Source organism: Molothrus ater, chromosome 10, assembly GCF_012460135.2.
Source record: "Molothrus ater isolate BHLD 08-10-18 breed brown headed cowbird chromosome 10, BPBGC_Mater_1.1, whole genome shotgun sequence".
NCBI lineage: Eukaryota > Metazoa > Chordata > Aves > Passeriformes > Icteridae > Molothrus > Molothrus ater.
In genome coordinates this window covers 13689421-13711952 of record NC_050487.2, presented here as the reverse complement: position 1 = coordinate 13711952, position 22532 = coordinate 13689421, and the positions used below count along the sequence as shown (strand labels likewise).

At 36.5% G+C, this 22532-nt stretch overlaps 1 protein-coding gene across 1 annotated transcript in view; it reads right to left on the bottom strand.

Moving 5' to 3' along the window:
* The window catches only part of ATP13A3 (ATPase 13A3), a 55922-nt gene that overhangs the window by 10546 nt on the left and 22844 nt on the right, over positions 1-22532 (bottom strand). The window contains 26 exon segments of the mRNA XM_036388871.2: positions 72-259; positions 933-1110; positions 1908-1980; positions 2871-2967; positions 3803-3912; positions 4010-4052; positions 4731-4810; positions 4894-5016; positions 5469-5647; positions 6525-6649; positions 7807-7927; positions 8013-8166; positions 8257-8274; positions 9306-9422; positions 9510-9660; positions 10247-10268; positions 10271-10307; positions 11203-11391; positions 12062-12219; positions 13907-14086; positions 15069-15200; positions 15984-16056; positions 16839-16973; positions 17804-17873; positions 18596-18676; positions 22195-22265. Of these exon segments, the coding sequence (XP_036244764.1) occupies positions 72-259; positions 933-1110; positions 1908-1980; positions 2871-2967; positions 3803-3912; positions 4010-4052; positions 4731-4810; positions 4894-5016; positions 5469-5647; positions 6525-6649; positions 7807-7927; positions 8013-8166; positions 8257-8274; positions 9306-9422; positions 9510-9660; positions 10247-10268; positions 10271-10307; positions 11203-11391; positions 12062-12219; positions 13907-14086; positions 15069-15200; positions 15984-16056; positions 16839-16973; positions 17804-17873; positions 18596-18676; positions 22195-22265 (2905 nt within the window).

Genomic DNA, 22532 nt, shown 5'->3' with positions numbered 1-22532 from the left:
CAGAATTGTCAACAAGTGCACAGTCACTTGGGAATTTTATTTGGAACTGTATATACTAAGAAAGGACTTACAATTTTTGTAGCATGGTTGTCTAAAGGGCTTTCCTTTCGAAAAGACAATTGCCACTATGAGGTACTGAAAGCTGGATATAAAAAACAAAGTTGTGTTTTCATAATTTTTAATGTAATGTTCATCGTGAATAGTCTCATTCCCATGGTGTGCAGAGCTGGTGTTCTGGGCGTTCAACACATTACATGCACTGCAACACAAAAACATTGAACACTGAGTTATGGAGAAGAGGCAAATAGGGCCCACTTATCTACAAAAAATAATGACAGAACAAATTGCTACAGTAGCAAAAAAGCTTAAACTTGAGAACATATTACAGGTAGTAAGAAGTAACTCAAAACTGTGGCAGGGAGGTGGCAATTTTTGTGAATTCAAAGCTACAAGTTCTTTTATGCTGCCAGTTTGCAAATTTTCTACATAAACTGTTTAAAAACTATCATTGTAGACAGACTTAAGAGACAGGTAAGGAAATACTGCAATCTAAAAAAATAAAATTAAAACACCTCTTTATTTTCAGAAATATGAATTTGATTTACTGTAACTCTAACAGGAAAGCAAAGCTTTATAATGTGGAAGAGATAGAATAGATCTGAACCATAAATTTCAAATTTCTACCTCAACTGTCTCAAAGCTGAAGAGTCATTAGACCAAGCCATCTGACTCTGACCCAATTTTGTTTTTCAGCCAGTGGGTAGCTCCCATATATTTTTTCACAGAAAATCAGTAGACTTACAAGCTGCAATACAAAAGCTTTATTTTCAAAGTGCCTACGGGGGGGCGGGGGGTTAAGAAAGAAGAGAGCATTATTGCCTATAGCTTTCCAATGACTACTGTATCCTGCACAGAGCCACTGAAACACTTACTCAGAGTCTGGTGTCCAGGGCTCGTACCAGGACTGCTGTTTGACCCAAAAGAACCCCAAGGTTTGGAAAGCAAGGCAGATGATGATCTGAGACAACACGGAACACAGAAGTGGACCTGAGATAAGACCTGATGGAGGCCTTCGTGCAACAAGCTCTGTCCAAGCAGGGTTCAGACTCACTGCAGAGAGAACAAAAAACAAATGACACATTGCATCATTATGGTTTTCAAGAGTTATCCTGTTCACATTCTGTGGGATTAGAATGGCTTGCTCATGACATCACTTTAAAATTTAGTCCAGAACTGCAAATGTGAAACCACTTTGAAAAAACCATAGAACCCTAGAACAACACCACAGTGCCTTCTACAGGCTGGTTCCCCAGCAGCACAGCATAGCAGGGGACAGCAGCAGCCATCAGACTTAAGGAATTAGTAGTGTCTGGCCAAATTCCCTTTGTCTGCAAGGACTTACAGCTTGCCTCCTCACTTTTGGACTGCCATTGCTTCAATTAAGATGTTTCTATTAAATTTGAACATGGAATTCTACTGTTAGCCAGTGAATTAAATGCTAGGCATGTATGTGAAATCAACTGTTTCACCAGGCAATACTTTGAGTGTAACATTTTGTGGACAGAAGTTCAAAGTAAGAATGCAAGAAATCAAAATATTTGAGCAAGATGATATTGCAATGGCTCCTGTTATTCCAACAACAGCTTCCTGTACTGTGAAGAATTAGTTCCCCAAGATCATGCCCACGACCTGCTTCTTGTTTTAGGACATTTCACAAATTTCAGATGAATCTAATTCAGTACACAGTGTGGTTTGGGTTTCTTAATGCATAGATGTAATAGTAATAACATCTTCACTGTATGTCACAGTGTTTTCTCAAAACCATATGTAATTAGATATTAAAGAAAATCTGACCAAGCAAAAAGTGGTTCACAGAAGCCACAATGGTAATTCAGTACAGAACTTACTAGTGAAGACAACCACCAAAATGATTGCCAAATCAATGAAGAGAAACTGGAAATCTCCCAAATTGCTCAGGATCTGGAGAGAAACAACAAATGAAAGATTGGTAATTTCTTCACACCACAAAAAATTTATAATGACACTTTTACACATTCATTCTTTGAATTTCCCTCTATAAACAAGAGAGTGTCCTGTCAAACTGGCCTCCTTGACCTGCAGGAGTCCTGAATACTCTACAACTCACAGAATAATTCCTGAAGTATCACAGTATGAAACAATTTCCTTTTCAAGATGGACAAGCTACTTGTAATTGAAATTTGTTCCTAATCAAAATGATATTATTGAATCTTACATTCCAATGCAATCACATCTTAGGCCTAAAGCTCTTTAAACACCATGGCCTTACTATGTACTCATACAGCTGTGAAAATTTCCACCTCAAAGGTCCTTTAATACTCTGCACCTTTAACTTGCTCAGAATACAAATTAAAATACAGGATTTCTACCACATGCCACTATTGTGAAACCAATCATATTAACAGGAAACATTCCATTTTGCTTCCCCCCCCCACCCAGCTGAATCAGTACTTCCAGTTTCTTTAAATTCTAACATAAAATGAATTCATTGCCCTTTAAAATAAGTTAGGCTATTTCAAAATGCTGAAAATTTTTAAAGAATTGAAACCTGTATTTTTGCTTTGTATATATGCTTATTTGGTCTTCCTACTGTAGAAACTTTCTTTTCTCCGCCACTGGTTATTGCCTTTTCTAAACAGATACTACCATGTATTTTGTACAGTTAATATGAAAAAAAAACCCCATAATACTAACAACACTTTCAGTCTAAATGTATTTTTGAATGCATATGTTGTACTCAAAGGGACTTGCAATAATTTGTATTAAATATCTATCAACTTTCAAATCTCTGAATTATGCTGAGACTGCATAGGTATTGACAGAATACTTACAGAATACAGCAGAGTAACAGTGATGTACTGGATGATGCTGTATAATGCCATGAATTTGAACACACAGAAGGAAGTTACTAAAGCAGCACGGCCTTCCCTGTCAAAACAGATGCAATCATGTAACTACAAAGCTTTCTGTGCAAGCAGTTCAGTTCTGCCTACCAAAATGTTAGCTGCAATTAAACACACCAGCAAACCCCTTGAGGGACATTAGGCTACAGACATGAGAAAAACAGGAACCAGAATGGTACACTTCCCCCAACATCAAGTTGTGGGTATGTCTTCTGAACTCAGCCACCACCTAACTTCAGTCCTCTTTGGATTTCATGTGGTTTTTCAGAGGTTTTTAAAGAATGTCTTTTTACACAAGCATCTATGAAGCATTAGTTTACTGCATGGACTGAATAAACACAGTTAGCCACAGAGCTGCTGACTTCAGAAATGTTTCTGATAATGCATTACTTCATTAGTTCCCCACAGACCCCTAGATTCTTCTTTGGCTGACCTTTATCAAAATCATTACCTAATTTCTAATTCTAGAGTCAAAATATTGGTCAAACCCTATGTAGAGAATTTGTCTTCTACTTTGTATGGTGCGGAGCAATTATCTGAAGATTTTACTGCTTGCAATTACACACAGCCTTTATGGAAACTAGCAAAGTGACTAAGACAAAATTAAAGACTAATGTGTAGAAGCTTAGTCATGCTTTGAAAAATTAACTTTACGTGGGCAAAGGATTTTACAACAAAATAGTAAATCATGCTATGGCAGGGTTTTGCCCTGAGTACCTTCAGTAAAGAAAGAGAACCACTAAAATGTATGTATTGTTCTGTAATTCACACTGGTTTCCTGCAGCATCAAATATATACTAAAATAGAGCATGCAAAATGAGTTACACAGACACTTTTAAGTCCACAGTCAGTGGCATTACCTGATCAGCTTTGGCACACAGGAAATACTGGGTGTCCTGGAAGTGAATGGTGATGCCACAGAAGCCTCAAGCTCAGACAGAGATATACCACCGTGTGCCCTCTTCAGTGCCTGCCAGGCAACATTGAAATAGAGACCATTTTAGTACTTACCTTCAGCTGTACCATGTAACTGAATGGTTCTGTATGGGAAATAAAAATATACTTACCCCACAGTCATTTGCTCCATCTCCACACATGCCCACATAGTAACTATAAAAAGCAAACAGATATCAGCATTCTGGACCATTCTCCAACCATGATCCATTTAGCTTATTTCATTAATTACTTCTATATTACTTTGAGTTATTCAGGGTTTGCATAACAACGGGTGATCATTAACGCTGAAATCAATTTCTGTAGCTGTTATACATATAAGGAAGTAGATAGAAAAGTAACATGACAATGACAGGTCAATCAAAGCAATAATGGTTAACTAACTCTCTATCATCCCAAAGTGGTCTAAAGAATCTTTGCTCTAGGCAATGACTCTTCTGTAATATTTTGTAAAGCTGCAAGGCCTGACACCAGTCACATATTGACCAATGTAAACAGAAGTCATCCTGATAATACTTCTGTAATACACAGAAGACATTTGATGGGCTTGTTTCATAAACCAAGCAACTGCATTTATAAAATATGTCAGTGAGTTTATGCACATATTCCTCATTTAAAACTTCATTAAAAGTCTGAAACTTTCCCAAATAGCCAGCAGATGGTACTACTCTCATTCTCTTAGATCAGCTAATAGGCTGATCTATCAACACAAGGAGTTCTCTCAGCCCAGCATTTTTCTTTAGGCAAAACAGCCAGCAGCATGCATAATTTTTGTCTCCTGTCAAACCAGACACATTGAACCCTCTTGATTTCTATGCTTCAGCAAATACTTACTCTACATTTTGTAAAGCTTCCACCAGCTGAGTTTTCTGATCAGGTGCCATGCGAGCAAACACAGTGCCATGTAGCACGAGCTGCAAGACAGGAGAGTTCTTAATGCTCACAGGGCAAAGGCTCCTCACCACTGAAAGTGCCCATACTCAAGTGAAATGCTCACCTTGGGTACCAGGTCCTGAAAATGCTCCAAAATCACTGCAAATGACTTCCCATTCATTGCAAAATGGTATTTTGTCATCTGGAGATCCTCAAGGCTTTCATGGACCAATTTAACTGGAATATCCTATCAAAAGTAGTTTAATACTCTAGCTGTAATGGATTTACACAGATACCTTGCTATTTCAAGCTAATACTCAGAGGGGTATTCCTAGAGATGAGTAGGTTTATAAGAAGGTCATTTGAAAAAAAAACCTCATAGAATAAAAACACTTACGTATTACTAAGAAAATGTAGCTTAATGTTTCAACTACGAGCAGCTAGAGAAGTTTTCACAGATTGAAATGTTGGGGAAAAAAGCCCTGTCAAGTGAAATGTCGAATGTCATATCACAGTTGAAAAACTACCTCCCCCAGCTGCTTTACTAGTCTTTGATATTTGAAGATCTGAAAGTTAACCAGTATATCAATGCTGAACTGACATTTAACAGCAGATTTACTATTTAATGGAATAACATAAAAAGAACAGTAAAACTAACAGCTTACATTCTAATATATATGCATAATATGGTCATATTACCTCTGAGTTTATGGCTGGTGATGAACTAGTGCATTTTGCGAGGGTATCTGCATAATGCCAGTTGATCCTGGCAGCCTGCCCATCCTTTGGAGGTAGTGCTTCAGCAATAATGACCTTATCCTGAGGTAGAATCATTCCACAGTCTCTGGCCACAGAGATAGCAGTTAACATGTTATCCCCTGTTAAACAATTGTATTTTAAAGGGTTTCAGTCAGAAAAGCATCACAATCATAAGCTGATATTCCCTGTAAGAGAAAAGCTAACAAAGCCTGTACAGAACTATGAGGACTGCCCCACATACCAGTGCCAACCTCAGAGCAAACCAAGCCTACAGACAACATTCAAACCCCCAGGTAAACCCCCTCCTCTAGAAATTTTGTCTGCTGCTTGGAGCTATAAAGATCTCTGATTGACCAAATCTTAGTGTATATGGAAAATCAGGCAGAAAACAGGCAGCCATTTAAAATACTGATTTTACAGTCACAGAACATGCAAACACAGAGCTGTATTGTTAGCCTAGCAAAACATTCCAAAATCACAACACCTGTGATTTAAAAAGCAAACATATAATGTATAAAAAACACTGAGCACAGACATCTAGAATGCTTACAAGGACCTAAGTCATGTTCCCAGAAAAAATCCAATACAAAGTGACTTTTCATAGTATAAATCAAAATGGTAGGGAACATCAGGACATCCAGTCCAACCTCCTGCTCAAAGCAAATTCAGTCATAAAATTAGACTAGGACTTCCACTTAGCCTGATTTGGAAGACTTTTAAGGGGTTTCATCCTCCAATTCAGTATTGAGTACTGTATACTTGGAGCTAGGGAGAAGAAACTACAAAGTTCAATTAAAGCCTCTTCTGGTTTCTCTGACTTACCAAAGCAACTTGCACCCAAAAAGAAAAATTTGGAGTCTGAATATTTTCACAAGTTTCTAAACTTCCCGTTGCTCTAAACACAGTGTAAACCCACTGACACTAACATTTGACTTCATACACATAATTAAAACAAGAAAGAGATGGATCTTTGAGTACCAATGTTTACATGCTAACCTGTAACCATGACAGTGCGAATGTTGGCTTTATGCAAATCTTCAAGTACAGCAGGGGTTTCTTGCTTTAACTTGTTTTGCATTATAATTAACCCCATAAAATCCATGTTGCTTTCAATAGCATCTCTGATGAAAAAGAGACAAGGAAGAGAAGATTTTAAGATTTACAATTATTAGATGCAGCTTTAAAAGCCTGATTTTCTGCTTATCAAAGTAAAGAGGAATGTGTATTTTTAACCATAAAGTAATTTGCTTTATAAAAAGTGATGTGAAAGATATCATCGCAATAATTTATACTTATTTCCCTTGTTTTATTTGAAAACCAGTGTGAGAAAATGTTGCTTCCTGTCAAGCACAATTTTCAGTTTCTTCCATGAGAATGCTTTCTAAAGGAAATTAGTCTCAAATAGGTTATAGCTAGAAAACCTGCTCTGAAACTAACTGCATTCACAGGCCAAATATTAAGATATGTTTAGAGTATACATCTCTATTTTCCAATTTAACTGAACCTTAAGATAAAAGCTACCACATCATTACAAAGGCATGTAAGATTATGGGCACTAGCTAATTAGGCAGAGAAACTAATTCCCTTTGGTTTACATTTACAGGTCTTGGGTATTCTACTACTATTGTAGACTTTCACAACTGAAACAGGAAAACTCATTTCTCTGCTTTGCCAAATGTTCACCTTGCACATAGGGCTGATACAGAAGAACACAGCCAAAGTTGGCATTTTCATAGCTGTGCTACACATTGAAGCACTGTGGGAAAGATGACATTATCCACAAAACTAGACTCAGCTGATAAATAATTCACAGGAGGTGCTACTCTTTGAAGGAAGAAACCTTTCTACCTTTCAAACCTCTGCAATGAGAAAATGGACATGCTGCCTTTAGGAGACCAAGAAACTGCATCAAACATGCATAGGAGGATTTCCACTACTTGCCATTATCCTCAATAAACATAGAAGATATAAGTATGTGCAAGTAAAGAAATCAGATGAGAATTTCTGCCACAATAATGTAAATCAGACATAATGAAAATTATATTCCAGTTCATTTCCAGCTTAAAGCTCATCCTCGGAATTCACTTCATTGCAGAAACAAAACTTCCTTATCTTGTGTGTCCAGGGCACAGCTAAAGGCTGTACAGAGCTATGTATGCCAAGACAGAAAAAAGCTAAAGAAGAGTAGTAATTGATTTCAACAAAAATACACATTACATATTAATTCAAAGCATGCAGCTTTTAAAGTCTCTTATTAAAAGAGTAAAGTCAGTCTTACCTGCTAATAGTCTGGACTTTGTGCCACGTAAGCTTAGACTCCAGTTTTCTGTGAGCAAGAGCAATAACTCGGAAGCCCTGCTTAGTGTATTCTTCCAGGACACGCTCAAAGTCAACAGGAACTTTAAAAGATCAAGTTTTGAGTTATTAAAATATTTGTATTTCAACTGAGCTTTAGAAGAAATAAAAAAAAAATTGCTCCTTTACCTGTTTCCTGCTTACACAAGCTGGCAATCACTTCTGGGGCACCTTTCATGTAAGCATCCATTCTCTTTTCCCCGAGAACCCTGGCTATCACACACATGCGCTGCAGCACTGAGGAAAATGGAAACTGGCGCACGATTCCAATTTCATACCCAGTCTGTGTCAGACAGGAAGGAAGGAACAAATGGTTACATCCACATGCATCTTCAGAAAAATAGGCATGTGCCAAATGAAAAAGTATACTTACCGACAGCTCAAACAACTCCTGAAAAACAAAAAATATACAGTCACTCTAAATATTAATTTTGAGTATTTCTTCAGCTACAAACTATTTCAACACAAATCAGTAAATGAAACTGCACAGCATTCTTCGTATCAAGTTATATTGTATTTTTAATGGATTTCATAAAAACTGAATATAAATATACTGCATCTGTTTAGTATCCTTTACTTTAAGTGAGACATAGTAGAATTGTAAAGCTTGATTTGATGATTAGAATTTCCAAGATCTTTCACAGTTCAAAATGTCTGTTTAGCCTTTGTAAATGACTGAAGTACTATGATGTTTCAGAATGAGGCCCTTATTATTAAGTATGTCCTTCCAAAAAATAATGTACTAAGTTGCAAGAATGTTCAGATGTCAACTACTGCACAGAAATTACTGTGCACATACACGGAGCTCTGAACAAAAGAAAGACAGTTCTATCTACTACAAAATACAACTCATACAAATGTACTGACTTGTTATACCCTCCCACTACCCTGCTCTGTGATAATCTGGATATACACTCACATGCTTAAAATTTCCCTTTGTGAAATATTTAAAAATACTTCAAAATACAGCTAGAAGAAACTTTTACATTTGCTAAGTACATTTTGTTTTCTTACTCAGCACTTAATATTATCTCTAAGGTACCAGAGTGGCAAGAATTCCACGCCACACAGTGACATTAACAAATTATTGTTTTAACTGAAACTGCAAGGTGAGCACACCTAAGCATTTCATTAAAATGTAAGAATTTGGTAACATACCAATATTAAAAGGCATAAGCTCAAAAAGCATTACTGTACTTTTTAACCAATCAGTAAAGGCAATAATGCTGACACTCACTTTGCTCTCCTTGAAAGGGGCATATACTGAATCACTACCTTCAACAATGGTTTAAACATGTTTGTTGTATTTTTGCCATCAAAACCCTCACAGTTCTGATCGAATTTCAATTTTATCAGCCAGAACCTCAGCATACAGTAAAATGTGTTTCTTTAACTCAAATCAATTGTTTTGAATTTTTATACCATTTCTTGATCTGTTGCTTGCTTGGATTCTGGGGAAAGTTGTTTTGAAGGTCGAACCACTGTTGGCATGATTCGATTATGAAGGGCTGTTTCCTCTTCAGTTGCTTCTTCTAAAATCTGTATTAAAAAAAAATCAGCTAATTTATACATTCATTAACTTTGACTTGCTCATAATGCAATATTCAGGGGGGAAAAGGCACTTACCCATCCTATTGCTTCAAACATCTTCAAATCAAGTGGATCCCCAGAAAGCACCCCTTCAATTTTTGTAAGGGAATGACAAGTTGCCATGCAAGCAACAAACTCAGACTTCAGCAAGCTCTCACTGCAAGCCCTCTCTTCCGGCAAAAGGAAACTGAAACAATGAAGTAATAATATACTTAGCACTATAATTATTTATTATGAGCCACTTCAAAAGGTTTGTTTAGATTAACAGAAGAAAATTGACTGCACAAGTCCCTTCACTTGTGTTTTCACACATCACAGAAAACAAATTAAGACTCTGGGTTGGAATCTTCAGAAACTATCACAACTTTTTCCTCCTTCAAACACTCAGTGTTCATTCCTTCCCTGTCTAGTTTGATCTCTCATACAAAGCCCTCTTATCACTTATTACTTAATTTAATTAGCTAAGCTAATTCATTTTAGCAGCCTGAAAAGTCATTGCTTAGGAGGACAGGATTAAAGAAATATGCAACAGTACCTGCAACAGTTCTGCAGTGTTGAGGTCTCAGACTCTAATGAATAAAATTCTACCCCAGCTTTGCTGGGAGTTGTAACTTGCATTAGACCTAAGCCACAGTATAAATGGCATTCCTACAGCACATTACAGAAATGTAAACATATATGAGCTCACACTGAATTTTCTATTCTATTCTGCTGAAGCTGTTACAGTACAACATGAGTATCATGTTTGCTATCAGCCCCGAGCTCATCCTTACCGAGCATTTTCCACCCGCTGAATCCCCAAAGATCCAAGCCATCCTCAGTAAGTGTGCCAGTCTGCAAAAGAGACCAAGGGCATGGCATGAAGAAAAAGCCTTCAGAAACAAATTATCGTCCAGCAAAGCAAAAATTAACAGCTATTTAAGAAAATTTTCTTTTGTTTTCACATACAAATCAAGACTTGGGGACAGAAAATACAGTATATCTCCCTTGCTTTTTGCTAGAAATTAAGTTCCAAACCTGGTAAATAACTTTCAAAAATATTCAAAGCAGTCATGCTCCTCACTGGAGACAGGACAAATTAAACAGACCCTTAAAATCCAAAGATGATAGCACATCATCTCAATATTCAGAGACTGAGGACAATGGAAAATGGGCACTTAACCATAAGTACTATCTTACATAGTTAAAATAATAACCGAAATGTATTTACAGTTGAAATAATACAGTTAGTATTATACTTATTATTTGAGATAAAATCTAAGGAGGAAAATAAATTTTATCTAGGAAATAGCCAAAAGCAAAGAACTCTGGCTAGCAGCATTACTGTCTTTCATTCATGTTTGGTTAACAAATAACAACAAAATACACTCACGCAGCTTTTCATTGAAATGAATGAAAATGAGAAAAAGTCTGACTTCACACCTGAATTTTTCAGAAGCTTGTGTGCTAAATAAAGTTTTTAGTAAGCCTTCACTCACACATTTCTGAGGTGCCAGTAGTAAGTTGGGACTTGGGAATCTTGAGATAAAACAGCTCAATTACAACAACTTTTTAGAGCAGATTAAATTAGGAGAATTGACAGATAGTAAACACTGAATACCTGGAAGCTAATAGATCACAAATCATCTAACTTACATGAAAAATAATGAGTTTTCCCTTTTTATCTATACAAACTCCCTTTTCAAAGACAATGCTCCTTCAGGTAGCAAGGTTTCAAAATTCACCTAACCTTATCAAAACACACAAGATTCAGCTGGCCACAAATATTTATCCTTTGTGGGCTGATGCAGAAGATGCCAATTTTTTTCAACCTTCTTTGTGCATAAACGATGCCAGCAGTCATAGCAGCAGGGAGTGCTGGAGGCACCGTGATGGTGATAATGTCAAGAGACTCGATGATGATGGTACGAGCTGGAACCTGCAACAGAGGTCAGAGTTAATGAGCAAGAGCTCACTGCTTACACATTCACTATCCCACTGATGTGCTACCAAGAGCAAAACCCACACATTGTTTTCCCCAGTACACTGTGTTCTGGATTGCCCAGAAATTTAGCACAATCTTCACCCACCATCAGCAACCACAATAATCTAGTCCTAAATTGTCCACAACCCATAACTTCAAAATTTGCACTTTTCTCCCTGGCAATGTATTACTTTAAAACATTAGCTGAATGCAAAATTTTTTGAGAGAAAAAAAAACCCAACAAACCAAAAAACTTAACAGTTATAAGGTTATTCCTTGAAAAGGATTTTTTTGCCTGCAGCATGTTTAGGTGGGCTGTATCCTATTTCTTCCAACTCTAAGTCACATGGTAATCTCACATATAACAAAGATAAAAATCTAGTAGTTGGGTCAAGAGAAACCAAAGTAAACTCAAATTTCTCTGTAAGATATTCAATTCTGTTTCTGTGCTGAATTTTATTCTCAGTAACCTTGTCTCATTTCATTGATATAAAATAGAGCAAAAAAATTTCCACTTTAAATCCAATACTTTCTCATCATCTGAAGTGTGAAGGAAGTCATGGTCACCCCTTTTCTGCTTACTTTTCTAAAGTAAGGCAGTTTTGGACCAGAAATTAAAACATACCTCATTTAAGATGCTATTGACAATTGTGTAAAGAAATCCAAAGCCTGCTACCACCACCAGAGACAGGAGAAACAAATAGGCATCTCTGTAGAGCTTAAAATCAGTTGGCTTTGGATACAGTATGGAACGAACAAGCTGTCCTTTAGCAGTACTAAAGCCTAGAAATAAAAAAGGACTAAGTTATTAAAAATACAAACAGAAGCAAAGCTATTAAAATACATTAAAAACCTCAATAAAACCCTTAAGCTACTAATTTCATTACAGCTGTTTCTCAATATCCACAGCAGATGTTTTGCAATACTGTAATTAAGGTACTTATATGTGTACATCATACTAAGGGCTTCTCTCCTACAGCAAGGACATGCAGCTGATGCAAACAAACCCCTCCTCTGCAGCAGTAGCAAATCCTCACATGGTTTGGCCTGGCAGAGTTTGTTGTACTGCATTTTGTCCCTCACAGTGCAGAGCCAGTGGGTATATTTATTGTCTAATTAAGCCAGTCCTTGCAGAAAAGAAAATTAAGATATTCAGAATCCAACATCAAATACTTAAATGGCAGGTCTACTTAAGTTCCTTTGAGAGCCAGAATTAAAGATTCAGAAAAAACCACAGTGCAGGGAGTCATCCTCTGAGAAGGGCACCTCCTGATGGCATTTTGACAATTAAACTAGGAGACTAACCCTCTAAAGGTCTCACAGTTGAACAACCAACAGATATCCCAAGGCCCTCCTTGAACTTTTGCCTCAACATTTAAAGAGGCCAACATTAATGCCCAATTTTGTGTGCCCAAAACATTTTTCATCTGCCTACACTTCAAAGTCTATTACTACAACCTCAATGTCAATGCCAGGTCTTCTGGCATTAGTGACAGCTCCCTGACAGCTTTTCAGTGTGCAAGCCACCACCACAAAGGCTGAGCCCCTGCTCAGGGCCTTGCCTCCAGCAGTTCATTTCTGTTGCTGTTTGGGCTCACCCTGCTGTACATGCACACCTGCTGGGCACATGGAATTTATTTAAGAAACAAAAGTTCAGATGTATACAATTAAAGCGCAGATGTGTTCAATGAAGGAAAATATCTATTTGAAAGAAAAGACTAATAAAAGCCTCAAGAAAGAGACTAAAACAAAAAATCAGAACTTTTACTGCTAAAGCAGACTAACAGAAGGTGAAAAGAATACACCAGAGTAAGAAACAGCTAATTAGGATGAAGTTATTTGTTGGAAATCTTGCTTTAAGTAGCAGTCTAGTCAATTCAGTCCGATTTCTTCTAACTTGTTTTATTGTACCTTGGATTATAACTTGCATTCATTTATTTTGTGGCAATTTTCTTAAGATGATCTTTGTAAAGCAGAATCCCACAATTATACTAGCTTGTGCAGTTGGTTTTCATAGACATTTAACACCAGATCTCTAACATATGAATTAGCATTTCTGTAGATAGATCAAACTCATTTTTTAAGTAAATGTTATGCACTTTGAAATAACTATAGGAAAAGAAAAACATTTGGCATTGTGAATGACTCTGCTAAAATCAGCTGCTCTCCACTATCCACCCAAACCTTTTCCAAGAGGCACATGCAGTTCAACCAACACACTATAAAAAAAACTTCTAAAGGACATGAAAACACATTCAAATAAGTTTTAAATTGATGCTGAAGACTGATTCACTTTTTTCCTTGCCAACTGTTAATCTTCAGACTATCACCTAGTTTTATCATTGTTTTAAGACTTTTATCAAGCTATTTGGGGTACATTCCTTCACCAAGTTTAGCAGTATCAGCCAGTTGACACACACCTACAGAAAGGAGTAGTACATTAACATGGGATAAATGTAACAATCAGCACCTGTCCTCACTACCAGAGCTTTGACCAACTCCCCAGTGTAGAAGCGGGTCTGGATGACATTGGTCCCACAGAACAGCGTGTGCCGCTTGTGCACCTCGGGACTGTAGATCTCATCTCCCACTGCTTTTGGATATTCTGAAGGATTTGGCAGATTAATCTTTGTCACAGGAACACTTTCACCTTAAAGGAAAGAAAGTCTCTAAGCAAGATCAGAGAAGAACAGGCATTTTTTCATTCACAACTACAAGTAGAATAACATAATCTCACTTCACCAGCACAGGCATACTTATGGAAGTCTTCTTCCTTTTAGCATATTAGGTAGTCTCTCACCTTACCCAAATGCTATTTAACTCCTTATATTCCTTTCACTTCCTTATAGAGCTTCTGTGCCCCTTACTTAAACTCACAGTTTGTGATATAAAACAGTTCATTAAAACAAAAAACAGGACAAGCTTCCCTCTCTTGCTGAAAAGCATCCCCCCCATCTTTACTCAGAAAAACTAGAAGCTGAAGAAAATTTTCCTCAGCTCCTTTGGTGACCAAGTGCACTCAAGCTAGGGGAACAATCACTTTTACTCAGTTGCTAGCAACAGCAAGAGGATCAAGTGTATTCAGAAAAACTGAACACACAATCGCTGAACTAAAATTTCCTAAAGGCTGTCAATTTGGACAGATTATCCTAGGAATAACAAAGTCCATCCTAGTCACTGAAGCTGTCCTTTAAATACATCAGATTTCAGAGTATGCAGGCACAATTTGAGATAATAATTTGTGGTTTTAAATACAGTAGAACATTCTACTCACTACCTTCATTTTTGGAAGAAGCTAAAAAGTTTGGGAAAAAAATTTCTGAAGAAACAGGCTTCTGACCTGCACTGAGAACATCAAGTTAAGAGGCAGAAAGACAAACTATCAAGAAGAAATTTTTTTAACAAGAAACAATCACTCATTTTTGGAGTTTCCAAGCAGTATTAGGTAGCTGTTGCAGATAAGCAGGGCACAAGTACCTAAGTACATCACAACATGTCTAACTGTAAGAACATACACATTTCAAACAAAATAAACATATCCACTTCTGCTAAAACATACTGCAAGTAAGCATGCACAGAGGTATAAGCTAATACTTTTAGCCCTGCAGCACTGGGTATCAAATTTACTTTACCTGTTAGCATACTTTCATTTACAATGCAAGTACCACTGAGCAGTACTGCATCACACGGCATAATTGTCCCGTTGGATGGAATCAACATGGTGTCTCCAGGCACGAGGTCAGTGGAAAGGATTTCTTCTATTTCTGAATATTAGAACACAAACAAGTTTACTTGAAAATAGCCACCACCTAGAAAACCTGATAAAGATCCTCACACTCAAGATCCAGGTGGTGACAAATATAACTATTAATAAAATGTACAACTTGATTTAATTAATGGCATGAAGAGATTTTAAAAATATAAAGAAAAGGCCATTGATAAACCCCAATTCCACAACAAATTAAACTCCAGAGCACATGGATAGAGTGCATCATGACAAATGAAAGGAATTGAGCTTATACAAAATATATTTATGATTAGCTACAGTTTAACTTCAGTATAAAGACATGAATCCAACACCAATGTATGTCTTAAAAACAATATCATGCATCATAACCTTTTGGACACCACACCTTTAACTGCTGTGATATCCAAATGAGGGGAAGTTCAGAAATCATCTTGCAGCCCTTGTTGGGTAATAAATTGTAATGGAGACCCAACACATGCACATCTTTAAGTCAGGAAAGAAACCAGAATGATAATTACGTAAGTGGAAGGGTAGAGAATGAGAAACAGCACCTAAACAGCAATAGAACAAGCACCTAATCTAGAACAAACCTGACACTCACTGAAAATTCCATCTAGAAGGTTAACCCTGAACACATTCCACTATCTAAATTCCCCTTTGAACTTCTTTTCACATGCAATTTTGCTAAGGAATGCAAGCATTTCAAGCTGGTTAAAGAAAGAACAGATGCAGATCCACTTTACACTCACACTCCATGAGCAATTTAAATTCAACCTTCCAAGCCACTTGTGAAATTTACCTTGGTTTCCTCTGCAGACAGAAACCCTTACAATGCTGTGAGCTGCTACCATGTCATGTAACATAACATATTGCTGCAAAAGGGAGAAAAATTCATTATTCAAAAGCACAGCTTGTCTTCTTCTAAATGCACATTCTACAGTAGAAGTGATGAGATTCTCTAACACTCTTTAACAACAAAATGCTACTCAAAACATTCTCTTGAACATAGTTGAGAAAACTTATGGGCAAATAAAGTTTGAGTGCATCAACCTGTACAGGCTCCTATTTTAACAGCATTCTGGAAGCAAACATACACTGTCCTGTAAAAATCTTATAAAATCATGTGGTCATTTACAAAAGTAACAGCTGCAGTAGTTGTATGAACTTGAATTAAGGTAGAAGTTGTTTGGGGTTTTTTGTCTCTGGTCTGAATTCAGAGATTGCAATTTAAGGATAATTACTACTTTGATTCCCATCAGCTAAGTCTACAGAGCAAACTGAATCACCAGTTTAATAATCTATATGCTTCACTGGTGCTCAGTTCTGCAGGGCCTTTTCAAACAAGGAAACAACACAAGATGGAATCATTACTGTCAATAAAACTTGGTACATAAACTTGTGTCCAGGTTTTATTTAAGCAAGGGAGTGTTTCTGCTGTCTGAGGCCAACCTATTGATTCATCAGCGTGGAAAGGCTGCAAAGGCCTCAAAGAAAACTACAAATCCAAATTCTTTCAGCTCAAAGAGGAAAAATGCATAGCAATATTCTATCTGTATAACTCTGAAAAATTCTTAAAGATTTGTAGGCAATTTCCTAACAAAATAAGGCAATGAGTAAAAAGCCAAAAAGATGCATCCATTTTCTTTGAACTTACCTTTCTAATGGTGTAGAGTGAGCTAACAATGGATATTACAGACATAATCACAATTGCTAATGCATAGTAGTGATACTCATCAGTGATCCACAATATCACACTGAACAACTGGAAAATGTAAAAAGGGTTGAGAACCTAGAAGAGTGACAGAACATTCAAGTTACACCAAAAGGTCGCATGGGTTCTCCATCAAAACAAAGCTGAAATTATCCTCCTCCAGGGGGAAGACAATTTCAGTCCTTTAAACATACTTTTTGATTTGCCAAAATTATCCTTTTTTTCACTACCTCCTCAGCCCCTCAAAAGCACAGTTCTCACTCAAATATACACAGACTTCGAAGACTGCATGCCTTTTCCCCTACACCTCAAAACAAGGTAATGGCAATATCTGAGGCACCCTCAAGTTATAATTCTTAAACAAATTTGGATGTTATTTTCTATTTATTCTTAATAATGCCCTGATACCTCAAGTTCTTACTCTGTTAGATCAGTTTGGAGAGTGTCTTTGTTCTACTGTGCATTATTATAACACAAGATAACAAACCATTTAGTCAAATCCACCTGATACAAGGAAAATGGAACAAATCCAACAATACTACATTTCATTTGTTCATAAAAATAAATACATTGTAATATATAATCCCTGGCATGCTCATGGAGAACGTAAGTCATTTTATGTTTTAAATTAACTACAAAAAATAAATAAGATGCTGACCCTTTCAAAGAATTCTGATATGTTTTCTAATGTCCTTACTAAGGCACCAGGCTGTGAACTCTGGAGAGCTTATAGCTGAGGCATCTTTAGCTCTAAGGAGAGCTGGAGAGCTCAAAAAGTTTGTCCATACCATTTTGTTTTAGAAAGTTGGGCTCTAGGGGAAGGTTTCCAACAGTCAATGGTCATTGCACTTGAAACAACTTTCAATTATATACCTTTTTACTTTGATTTGTTAAAGAAAAGATTTTACCTCCTTAACCAGAAGCTTAAAAATGGAAGGCACTTTCACAGCAATTTCATTTACTCCATAGAATGCTTTTCTGTATTAAAAAAGAAAAATACAAAAAAAAAAAAAGTTAAGATTTTTTTAGGAGTCTTATTGATGTCAAAGTAATTCCACTAATCTGATAAAGTATAACATGTCCCCAAATCTGTGACTCTTCTTATTTATCATAGTTTCAAAAAGTGCTTTTCAGAAAACAGTTACCTACTGAGATGTTTCAATACAAAGATAATTCTTTTATACTTCAATTTAAACTGTACCTTATTTTTAAGATTCTTTCATAACAAGATTTCTCTGTAAACTGTGTATGAGTCCAATGTTATTAAATATGTCATTCTGAAATCCAGTATGTGATTCTCATTACCTTAAGCTTAAACCAGTGTTAACTCTTACCCTGCAAGTAAGACAATCTTTTCAAGGTCCTGTATCTTAGTTTTATTCTCAGCATGAAAAAAAAGCAAATCATGAAAAAGGGAGCTTCAAGAAACCAAGCTCTGATAGGATCAGAGCTGATTAAATGACAGTGACACGAAAAAGCCCTTAAAATTATCTGAGGGGAAAGGCTTTTATTTTAGACACAAATTGCCAGAAGATGAATTGATAAGCAAGCAGATGCTCCCATATTTCAACCTGTAAGAAGGTCTCATTTTCAAAAAAATCAGACACTGATCACTCAATTGTCTTCTGGGCTTTTTAACACTCTGAACACAGGTAATGAAATATCAACAACTCCTCCCTCAAGTACTACTGCAATATTACCTGTAATCATGCATTCCCTTTGTCAGTCCTGTGCTGTGTTCGTTATGAATTGCAGAGCAGAAAGTAGATTCATCTAGGCCTCTAAATAAAGGAAAAGTCAATGAGTTATTTAAGAAATCTGATATTTAAAATTAAGTCTTCAGTGACTCAAAAGAGCTAAGTCTTTGCCAAGAGGTATCCACCATTTTACAAAACAACAAAATCTATGGATAAATGTGTTCTTAGCTGGTTTTGTCACAACTGCAGATACCAGTGACACATTAAAAGCAATCTTCTTGTTGATATATCTTACTGTGTAGGATAGTCATACCCATTCCAATCAAAATGGAGACACTTCAAAAATGAAGTAGAATACTAGCATAACTAGTATTCAAAGGCTTCTAAAAAGTGAGCAAGTTTTATAAAACGTTATATGAAATCAATGTGAATTAACATTTCTTCAATTTATCTTTGTTTGACTCTAGGTAGTAATGGAAGTTTTTTAGAAATAATTATTAATCAATTTATTAAATAAATCTATACCACAGCTATTTTACAGCATCTTACTATCCCAGTGTTATCCATGACAAGGAAAAATGCATCCTACATTTTCAGTTTTTCTTATCACCAGAAGATTCATTTTCACAGGACTTCTCCACACGCTGTGAAAGCCAATGCTGTGCTTTAGGAAATCTACAGATATGCAGAAACATCTAAAACATTGTTATATTTACAGCTATGGGATTGTATTAACTATCAAATGCAGTAAATCACATGTATGCTGCCCAATATCCAGGCATTTTCTTGTGGACATACTTTGGATGCACAGGAAGATATCACCTTCCAAAAGGCCTTCACAGTCATCATGACAAAACCAACACTCATGTTTTTTATATTGGATATCTATTAAGTTATCTGTCAAAAAGGATTCAGAGTTGTCTGAGTAGAAAAAAAGGAAAAATCCAACTCTTTACGTGCATATTTTGTAACAATTACTTCCATTCTCTAGGAACACAGGGAAAGCTTTAAATATCCTCACTACTGCAAAGCCTAGGATCACATTTCCACCAACTGCTTGTACAAGAACAGAAGATGAAAACTATGTGTTAACCTGGCCCTAAGTTTGGCAGGTTTCTCTAAACCTTTTTACGTTTAAGGATTTTAGAAATACTATTTTAAATTTAAAAATACACAAAACTCTGTTAATAGCTGTGTCTTTCCTCCCACTCTACCACGAACAACTTTTCTTTTTCTGTAGGAAAAGAAATGCAACAGTGGAGTTAAGGAGGGTCCCTAAATTTAGTTCTCTATATGCAAATATGCATACTTATGTGTGCAATGTCCATGCAAGGACAGAGCTTCTAGCACAGCGCTCTCTGCTTTTTACACTACTGCCACAGACTGAATTCCCAGGGCATTAAAATCCCTGTGTGCAGAGTTTATTATATAAAGCACTCATCAACCCACTCAGAAATTCAGTTGACAGCAGCTAAAACAAAACAGATATCCAAGGTCAGAGTTGCATCCTCTCTGGCTATGTGACCAAGTCTGACTTAGTCCAAGAACAATTACACTTGCATTTCCTGTGTTTAAAACAGTGATCTTAATATTATGGTAATATAAAAAGAACAATGATATGAAACTCAAGCTCTCATAACTGAATTAGTTGCCCAAGAAATCTTAATTTGCCCCCCTTCTGTGTTGCAGCAAGCCTTTCATGATGTGATCAAACTGTTCTGTCTCTGAGTGCTGGCATAACTGGCAGCCCAAAGTGAATGCTCCTCATGATGCAGGGTTGTGCTTAGATCACAACTACAAATGTGCTGCCTGCTTTAAGGGTTTTACTATAAAAAGGCCTCTGTCTCACAGTCTGTCTCTTTATAAATATTAACTTGATTCTCTACCATGTTATCAGGTAATATCAAGTTTTGGTTTATACATATAAACTGACGGGCAGAATAAGAAGACGTATCTTAGAGAAGGACAAATTTTTCAAGACATCTTTTCAGAATATTTTTCATTCACAAGCTCAGGTATTATTTTGCACACGGTATCTAGTACTTCACTGCACAACCATACACTTTAGAGGAAAGTTGTAACAAACTGGCATTTTTATCTGACCTTGTGGAAAAGTGACTTAGTGCTCTAACAGTATCCAGTATGTCTCAAATCCACTTCTTTCTCCTCTTTTTTATTCAATAGCTAAATAATCATGTCCAGCTCAGCTACTGTACCTGACTAAACAAGTGGCCAGGCTCAGTCATGGCTAATACATCAAACAAAGGAAAGTTTGGCTTATCAGCAAGAATGTGATTGAATAAATGCTCCCATAACTTCACAGGCATATCTGAGATTCTTCCAGGGCTTATAAATTGGCTGAGTTATCACAAGAACATCAAAAGGCACAGTCAAATAGCCACAAATGCCAAGTTTCAAGTCACTGCCTTAATGCTAAGGAACAATATTTTTTTCTAAACACATGGAGTCATATGATTTTTTTCCAATACTTATTTTTAACATACAAGTACAGTTTCTTAATCTCATCTGTGGGAACTATTCCCTTTGAACAGTTTAAATTAGGAGCACTATAGGCATGAAAACAGGAGCCTGCAATGCAAAATGATGAGTGTCACTACCTGCACGACTGTATTTCATGGGAGACTTAACACAAAAAATGCATACAAAACTTTTAATTACTTACTCCTGAGAACTGAGACATTTCCACCCTCCCAGATAAGGACTGCTCAGTTTTGTAATTGCTTGTGTTACAGCAATTTCTTAATATTGTTTTCATTACTGATAACTTTTCATATTATTTGCACACACCTTTTTGGGAAAAAAAAACCCATCTCCATATGATGGTTCAATGCAGTGAACTCTCCTAATTCAAGCTTAAAGTAGATTTTATTTGTGATCTGAATTTATTGTTTTAATGGGCAGTTGTCAAAAATGGAGAAGCCTGTGCTCATTTAACTTGTGGCACTATGAGATGGCCTTATCACAGAAAGAAAAACTTTCTTCTTCAACCCTAACATCCTGCAACAGTGTTGCTGGATAAAAGAAAATACAGTGCATCACAAGCTAGTTCTGATCACTAAGACATTTTTTATCAGTGCAATAGACCTGCTTTTGTTACTAAAGAGTAACAAAAGATCCAGCTCAGATCCAGCCCAACTGCACTAAAATATAGAAATAGACCTACACAAACATGAGTAAAATAGGTACTTGGTGAATTCCTCTTCTTCCTAGATACTCCTTTTAGGTCTAGCTCAGCAACACAAAAAACGAAGTTATTCTATCATAAGCAAAGTTTTTGAGTGTTTGTAGAAGTACTACAGTCTCAGGTGCTCTGATTCTGAAGTAACACTCCAAGAATAGGCAAAAAAGTCTGCAGAAGCATGCAGCCTGTCACCCTACACAAATCACACTTGATAAAGGCAGATTAAACAAACACCTTCCTTCCAAATTCTCCCTGCCCTCACTATGGTTCAAACAAAGACTCCATGAGCTAAAACAGCTGGTCAGAAAATAACACCAATTTTCAGCATGTTCTTAGGCATGCTATTTTACTTTTTTTAATACAGTTTGAAGCACAGCACATAAGAAAAAAGTGTTCTTACCGTACAATATCAAAACTTTGAACTGAATCATTCCAAAAATACTTCACACTGTGATGTGTGAAGTAACGAATCTGTAAGGGCAACAAAACATAGATGTCAAACTGGTGCCACTTAACACCTTTCTTCTGACTGACTTTATTCTGAGAGGTGATAGAAATTGAATTTAGAAAAGCTTCACTGAAAAATGAATACTTTTCTTTCAACATAATCTTTCAAGCTTTCCACAATTTTCAGTAACAGGTGATTGAGGAGATTTCTGTTCCACTCAAAAATGAGTTAGCCTTTCAAACAAAAGTAGCAGCTCACATGTACTGTACTGTGTGTGTTTATTCTCAACA